The 9,090-nt window shown below is 36.8% G+C and overlaps 1 protein-coding gene across 6 annotated transcripts in view; it reads left to right on the plus strand.

The window, feature by feature from the left end:
- The window catches only part of LOC125654789 (uncharacterized protein C12orf56-like), a 25,300-nt gene extending 21,546 nt beyond the window's left edge, over positions 1-3,754 (plus strand). For all 6 annotated transcript variants that reach the window (XM_048884846.2, XM_048884845.2, XM_056145494.1 and 3 more), the window contains one exon: positions 850-3,754. In XM_048884846.2, coding sequence (XP_048740803.2) covers positions 850-991 — 142 coding nt within the window. In that variant the 3' untranslated portion in view covers positions 992-3,754. The remainder of the gene's footprint in view (positions 1-849) is intronic.
- Positions 3,755-9,090: the final 5,336 nt, after the last annotated feature.

Genomic DNA, 9,090 nt, shown 5'->3' on the forward strand with positions numbered 1-9,090 from the left:
AAATACACAAGGGCATAAACTGTGACACTGTATGCCAGCATACTTCATGAAGTGCATTTTATAGTAGTTAATGAAAAGTATACCGGTGTAAAGTGTTGCTATTCATACCCTCATGTATTTTCAAAAATGAAATTTTATTAGGTCACCTGAGTAAACTCAAGTGACCTACATCTATTCCAATTGGTCTGTGTCCGTTGTCCATCATGCGTTAACAATTGAACATTTTAAACTTCTTGATAACTACCATTCCAATTCTTTTCAAATTACAGGACCCCTGGGGCTTTAGGGGCAAGGCAAAAATTTACCAATTTTCAAAAGTTTTCTTCTCTACAACCGTACATGTGCAAGAAATACTAAATGCAGAGTGATGTAGAGCAGGAAGACCTCTTCCAAATTTGTAAATTTCATGATCCCTTTAATGGATACTTTAATGGGTAATCATGAAGGAAAAACAGTCAAACTTGGTGTATGTATTCCCTATGGTACCATTGCCAAGTATATTTTGAAAGTTATGATTTGCTTCTCAAGTTATACTATTGTAGAGTGAAATATTTGTACAATTTGATAAATATATACATGTATGATAAATCTGTCTTAGAAACTAAAATTTTATCAATATTCTCTAAAGAACGCTGTTCAATCTGTTTTTTGTTGTGAATTTCTCCCAGAAATATCAAACTTAAAATTGACTGCTTTTATTTGAGCATTCAAAGTTTGAGTAAATCCCGGACTTTCATGCAATTTTCGACTTAATTTTTTTTTTCTGGAGAAATCCAGGCCCAATGTTCTTGGCAGGAATTGTAGCGGAGTTATCTTTCTTACATTCTAATTCTGCTGGTCTCTCTACAGATACTTTGTCCAGGTTCCTGTGGTGATGAAGAAACTTCCTCAGTCTTATCCCATCTGCCTGATCACCGTGACACTCATCGAATCTGTAACAAACAAAGTTCTGGATCAGGGAACCTCCGTGTTTCCCAAATCTCCGAGGTAGCATCACATGACTGTCATGTGACCTCACACACAATCACATGATTTCACAGGGTTGATATCTGACTGCACACGCAATGATGTACATGTTTGGATTATTGTAGCTGACAAAGATATGAAGTGGAGTTGTTTAACATCTTGCACTGTTGCAGTTGAATTCATTGAACGACATATCTTACTTTTTTTATAGAGTTATTTATATTTTATATAAGTTGAGTGGCCCTACTCCTTGGCATTATTAAACATATGATATGTTTGCAATACTATTTATTATGTGTATCTGTGGCATCACTCTCAGTAGATATTAATTCTTTTTAATGCTAAATAAGATATTTGTTTGAAATTCAATGATTATATATATGTATATGATGTACGCATACATTGTAACGTATTGCCTGTGAGTAGCCGTGTGGTAGGTCATTGTGGGACATAGGTGTTAATGTTGTATTAGTGAGAAATACCTGCATGAAATCGTTGTTACGGTACTGGAAATCTGGTTATGTAATGAGGAATTAGAACACTGAAAGTGTAAATACATATGTACAATAATTTTATATTTTGGAAAACACATGGGAGGGAAGTCATTGTGGACAAGTAAACCGGTGGCAGTTATAAAACGCAGGGTAGCTGTTGATGGCAAACTAAAGATGAATAGACTTTGTTATGGCTGCAGGACAATGATCATCATGATGAATGGAGACTAGTTGCCTGAAATTACAAAAAATTCACATATATATTGGAAATCATGTAATTTTGATATACCGGTATGTGAAGTTTTTGTAAAATTAGGTGATAAAATATTCATTTAACTTCAGGGGCATATTATGTCATAACTAGGATATGATTCATTTTTTGTGTAGTTACATCAACCTCTGATTGAATTGGGATGGGGAGGGGGGAGGGGGGTGGAGTCTTAATTATCGTGGTATCAAGGACTTTGAGCTTTCTCATCCGAAAGTTTCATGAACAAGCTTATCCTCCCTTTTTTTTTCATTGTTATTTTTGTTGCCAAATTCGCACGGTCAATGCGCATATTTCTTTATGCAGTCTGTACATTTAAGGATCCAGTTCTTTGTATTTTCCGGTGACTCTTGTGAATTGACTGCAAACTTATGAAGAAGGGGGAGTGTTGAACTACAGTAATCAACAAAACGATTAATGAACTGGTTAATGTTTACATATAACTGTTGGACTTCTTGTACGTGCGCTATAGGATTCACATAATGCTTGTAAAATATTTTTTCTACTGTCCATGAAATGGATGTTTGTCTTTGACTTAATACACTTTTTTTTTCTTCTCTTTGTTGGGAATTGTGAGAATTTAAGGACTGGGTTTACTATTGGTGGAATTTGTCCCTAATTTTGACACAAAAACTACACATATATTAAAACAGTTTGCCCGAATTTGTTGTTAAATAGGTAAGATATGTAAAACTAATTATCATATTAGGAACGAATTTACCTTATTCACAAAGACATAGATATCCCATTATTTTCTATGAAAGGACGAAAAATTGCTGTTTTTCAACACTTCTTTGGCTTTAGGAAGTATATAACATGTATCTATCTCAATAGGATTGTCAGACATTAATATTTATATCTACAACTAGATTCAAGTATTTGCAACATTTGGTTGACAGATATGGTTTTTTTAAATATCTGATTGAAATGCTGATAATTTTCAAGGGAAAATGCAAAAAAAAATTGCCAACTTTGTAACATGATATTCTACACAAAAAAGTTTTGTAATAACAATAATCTAATTATAATTTTAGTTTCCATCTATTTCAATTTGAGAATTACTGAATTATAGAAACCAAAGAGCGTTTAAATTTCCGAGCCAGAAATACCTATTGATGGTCCCAGTTCTTTAAATGTAACGTGATACTTCTACCATTCCCTTCTGTTTCTATGTTGTGTCGTGTAATAAACTATCGTGTTATTGTAGCATGTAAAATATTAATCTCTATGGACTGCTGGTTAAGTCTCAAAAGATGTTTTTCCTTGGACATTAATGTCGTCATATGAAATTGAAATTCTGTGTAAGACCTATGATTGTATTTAAGACTAAAGGTCTCATCTCTTGTGAATTTTTCATTTTTTTTCCCCATTTTGAGCAATAACCAATTAGCATGTGATATACAGTAAATGAGATTTTTTTTTTCATTTTTAGTATTATATGCCAAACTACATACATGTAAGTTGTTGACTGAGTAATAAAAAATTAGGATTTTTAAAACTATGTGAAGAAAGTTAAAATACATTGATAAAAATAGAAAATATATTGTATTGTTTGAATATTCATATTAAGTGATTAACAACATTAGAATTCATTGTTTGTATAGTGGGCAGTTTTCACCAGCCCTGATATAGAATTTAGTGGTACATGTATTGTATTTATGCCTGCCTTAAGAAGTTTCCATCTCAGCTTAAAGTGCCAAAGTGTTTACTTAATGTGATAAAAGTGTGATGGTCACTTTTGTATGGTCATTTTTTGTAGTTCATTTAAATCCATCCATTAGTTCATTACAGTGGTGGATCCAGAAAATGTTCAGGGGGTAGAGGTGTAATTCAATCTTTTCTGCACAAAAAGGGGAGGGTTTCAGACCCCAAAGTGGCAGAAAATTACATCTTTTGTGTTAAAATATTTTTAACGGGAGATTGTTAACCACCCCCACCCCCTCTAGATTCACCTCTGCATTCTCAGTAGCAAGTTTGTCTCTCTGTCGTAGAACTGAGGCATAATAAATACTTATTTATAAGTGCTTTTACTGTGGTTTTATTCACTTTGTCAACTAGAGGGGATCAGGTGTTGAAGAGTTCTGATGACCCAGAAGAGTTCTGATGACCCAGAACTGTCCGTGTCTATGCAGGTTTTTTATTTGCGGCAGATTACGTATGTACCTTTCCGTCAAGCCGGGGAAAATGGGGTGGGTTTTTGGGTTTGTTTTTTTTCTGGACTCGGCGGAAAAGGCCGAGCGATGTTCCAATGAGATGCAGATTCAAACGTTCGCAACAAGAACAAAAGACAACTGATGCAGAAAAAACTTACTAAACAAAGAATGGCGAACACAAAAACACTTTTATATCTATGGTAGATGTTTTCAGTCATTAGGAAGGTGGTTTTGGAAGTGATCAACATGTTTGGTGCTGCAGAGCTCGAGTACCAGTTGTACATACCCATTTCGTAATCTGTTTGAGCTAGAGGCGATGGCGAAGAAAACGTATTTGAGTTTTAAACACTCAAACCTCTAGGTAGTTGGACTCTGACGAACACAGTAACTATTGTCATGTCAGTCTACTCGATTAATTGTCACGTCACTAATTTTGGATGTCACGCGGGTTGTAGCACACTATCACACGCACAGTTCGGAGTTTGATAACTACTGCATAAGGTACCCACCTCCTTTATTTGGCTAATATTATGGCCTGGCTTACAGAGTTACGTCATCTAAAGAAGCCGAATTAACGTCCTTGCGGTGTTTTTCTTGGTGATAGTTTGAAATTAAATCTTGGACTATAATTTTAGTCTGGATAATTTCATTTGTTCAAGGGCCAGGATGGTGTTCACTCACAGGCGCTTGTTTCATAAACTTGGCAAGCAATACTATGTATTAAATATAGTGTTATATAGTATAGCTTGCCAAGTTTATGAAATAAGCGCCTGTGGGTTCTCTGTAGGGGATTAAGCCCTTTCACACATTCACGGATGAGACGCCGGATGGTCCGTGACAATCCGTCATCACCGTGTACAAACCGTGTATGCATCCGGCGGCGTCCTGGACCATCGGGCTTTGCAAAGCCAATCCAGGGGAAAAAATTAGAAATGTTTTCCCCGAATCGTTCCGGAAGAAAATCCTCCGCATTGATCTGTGTATCAACCGAGAGGTCCATGTAGCCACCGAAGTATCTGTGTAAAGTCTGGGGTTCTCCTTGTACGCGACTTTTCTTCTGAAGAACACGAATATAGATCTACAGTTTATAATTCGAATTGTTCCGGAAACTACACGATAAACACGGGGGAGAAAGACCGTGATTATCTGTGGACATCCGCGTATCTCTGAAAGGAATGGCAGAAACCGTGATCTTCCAGATGCTCCGTGATCACGTCGGCACCGACCGGGATTTTTTTCCGGAGACGTATGGGTAGTAACCATGCTTACCTGTAGGGAAACCGGCGTTCTCCGTGTCTGCCACGTGATAAAACTGTGATTACGATCTCACAGAACCCAAAGAAGTCGGGTGACTAGAATTTTGCATCCGGTGCCGACCGGCACCTGATCCGTGAAAGGGGCGTAAAAAGATCTTATTTTAGTCAGATTGGCAAATTATCAAATCACATAGAATCATCATGTAATGTATGTTCAGAGTTGTACACGCCATGATCCCGTAAACAGGGGCAAGGTCACAATAGGGCCATGGTCGCAAAATTGCAGTAGAAGTTAAATTGACAGTTCCACATTGAAATTTAGAATGATCGTTTCAAGAATAGCGTAAGTACAATATCGGGTGAGGTATATGGTCATTGGGCCTCTTGTTTAGGTTCAGTATGGTTTTGTATATTCTTTTGATCGGGGGGGGGGGGGGGGGGGACTCTAGATCTATGACATTGGGAGGATGGGATGCTTACCCAAATTAATGTTTTCTATTTTCTTTAACAGCAAAGGAAAGGGCGTTACCACGGTGTCGGACATCGACACGCTGTCCCTAGCTGGCCGGAGACAATCCATTGTATGATGTGTTGACCAGAGGAGTGGACACAGTCCAAAGTCTCTCTACCAATGAGTGTGCGCATGGAATATACTGCAGTGTTTGGAAAATCTATTTGCCACCATCGCGGTCAAAATCATTTCAGTATGTGTGCATGATCATTCTTGAGGATGCATATTTTATGGTGGAGTTTAAACGTTTGCTCGAATTTTATCCGGCCTGCACATGTGTACAAGACGGATCCGGGGCTACTTGTCGGATCTAAATTGTTTGGTTTCATACTGATTATATATTTTATGACAAAGTATTTAATGACATAATATGATCCGGTAACCTTGCTTCATTATGTGTAACCATGCTTGTATATGACAAGCCAATGATCCCCCCACACCCACCCTCCAGTACACCCCGCGACGTCAGTTAGATTTCATCACCCGTGGATGTAGTTATTTTCTGTAAATACTGCTGGTAACGGTGTGAAGTTGATATATTTTCATGTATATGTCCTATTAATCTTTTTTATATAATGTATACCGCAGACGCCACCCAACTCTTGTGAATAATTTGAAAAACCAACCATGTATATACATAATTCTTCGTTAAATCATTGTTTTAGTTGACTTGTCTACAATATTTACATAATTCTTCGTTAAATCATTGTTTTAGTTGACTTGTCTTCAATATATACATAATTCTTCGTTAAATCATTGTTTTAGTTGACTTGTCTTCAAGTCGAAGATGAAAGTTATACTTGTACATTTCTTCAAATTAAAAGATGAAGTATACATGTGAACAGCGGTGCAGTATCTGTATTTAGATGTAGTGCTTTATGAGGCTAGTGTAAAACATGATTAAATAAACTTGAATTTATATATAAAAATAATTTTTTGTTGTTTCATACAACGGGAAAAATAGCTCCCATAATTTTCATGTGTGTTCCTTTTTGTTCGAATATCGTGCAAATGTTGTAAAATAATGAAAAGGTGACGATAACGAACAGTGACCAATCTCATAACCCCTATAAGGAATACAAAATAGAGAGTTGGGCAAACACGGACCCCTGGATATACCAAAGGCACCTGAAGTATGGATATTACTAACCCCCCCCCCCCCTTTCATAATTTATTTTTTTGGTAGCAATAATTTCTCTAAAATGTATGAATTCCCAGTCTGTCTCGTCCCTCTTTCGATTCATGTAATCGTTTCACGCGGACCCCCTTTTTTGTAAGCTTTAGAGATTGGCCTTCTACCGGTATAATTAAATACCGGTAGAAGGCCAATCTCTAAAGCTTACAAAAAGCGTGAAACGATTACATGAATCGAAATAGGGACGAGACAGACTGGGAATTCATACATTTTAAAGAAATTATTGCCACCAAAAAAAAAATTATGAAAAAGGGGGGAGGGGGTAGTAATATCCATACTTCAGGTGCCTGTGACCAAAGGTAGGGTCAGGTGCTTAGGTTGTTGAAGGATCTAAGTTGAACGAATATATATGGACCCCTGGATATATCAGAGATGGAATCAAATGCCTAGGTTATTTTAGAAGAAATTGGGAGTTGGGCGAATACGGATCTCTGGATGTACCAGAGATGGAATCAGATGTCTAGGGAGATTTAGCACCCCCTGTCGACCGGTCACTCCCGCCGTGAGCCCCATATCTTGATAATTATAATCATGAAAAATCATGCGAACATGTACCATATGCTTTATTCACACAATATTCAAACGAAAATCATGAGCTTTTCATGTACATTTATTCATATAATATTGTATTATATTTACACTTCCATTTTTTGTTTTGTTTTGTTTTTTGCCTTTGCCAAATTGAAATAATATATGCGCGCATGAATATAGAACGCATGATAAATATAGTACACGTGTCTATTTTAACGGGTGGGGATATTCCGACAACAATTAAAGAAGTACATGAGGTTATGAACTGCAACGCTTCACGCCGGCATACCTTTATACGGGCGTGTAGTGTCGCTGTTCATACCCTCTTCAAAAATTAATTTTATCTTTTTTTGGCAATATTTGTATGTGATAATCGAGCGATATTCGCATGAAAATGTTGCAATATTTATGCTATACATTGAACTATAGAGAAATAAAGGAAGAACAAAGTTTATAGAACATTTGGAAACCCTACATGTTCTAAACTCATAAAACTGATCAATGACATCATTTATCATACCAGCTAGTTTCTGCTAACCAGTGGCGAATTTAAGGGGGACTGCCGCCCCCCTAAAATTTTCAAATTTACGGTAATTCGTGGTCTCTTGTTTAGAAAAATGTAAACGATAAAAGTAGCAATAATTTTTCCCCCTCTGAGAGCAATAAATGACAAAATCCTTTGATTTATTAAATTACTTTTATTGGAAGAAAAACTTTTCAAATTTGCGTCATTTTATTGATTCCCCTCAAAATGACAGAAAATATTAAAAATTACTACATAGGAGACATATTGCAAGCCCTTTAAAATCTGTAAAATCCAGGAGCTTCCGGGGCCTTCGCCCCCTGGGCCCCCACCAGGGTTTCGCCCTGGACCTCCTGCCTCACAAAGTTGCACCCCCTATAACCGCAATTCCTGGATCCGCCCCCGCTATAACTCTATTTACTATCCTAATCGTTGCCAAATCACACTTTGTATCTGAATCATCATATTCATCCTTGATACCAATTACTAATGTAATTCAAAATATGAAAAAATAAAAAATAAAAAGTTCTTCATTTACTGCACATTTATCATTGGAGGATTTGATATCATGAGTGGATTCAGGGTTGGATCCAGGAATTTTTTAAAGGGGGAGTCTACATTAATTTTTGGTTTTCAAAGGGGATGGGAGTGTCCACCCTCAAAATAAGTTATTTTTACCTCTTTAGCAAAATTTTCTGAAGAAATAGGGGGTGGGTCAGACTCCCTTCTGGATCCGCCACTGCAGGCTTGATATCATTAGAGGATTTGATATCGTTAGAGGATTTAATATCGTTATAGTTTAGAGGTTGCTAAATGATGGCGTAGAATAAGAGTACCACCACTAAACCACTAGCTACTAGCTGACTATCCAGAGCATACTGATGACCAATCATGATCACGTGACTTCCCTGAGAAGTGTTTTACATGAAAACCATGTTAATATTTCATGTCAGTATCATGCGTCTTACTCTCCATCTTGTTCTCATGAGAAAAATTCATGCGCCATTAATATGCGAATTTCCTATGTACATGTGAAAGAGGTACATGGATAAATCGGTAAGCCATAATTGAAGATACACTGTAACACCCCACCTCTCTCTCTTATTTTTTTTCTCCTGAAAAATTATATGTTAGATCCACTCACATACTCGCACATGGAAGCGACAATGCAAGCAGATCTAACATTTGATTTT

This window comes from Ostrea edulis, chromosome 7, assembly GCF_947568905.1.
Source record: "Ostrea edulis chromosome 7, xbOstEdul1.1, whole genome shotgun sequence".
Taxonomy (NCBI): Eukaryota; Metazoa; Mollusca; class Bivalvia; order Ostreida; family Ostreidae; genus Ostrea; species Ostrea edulis.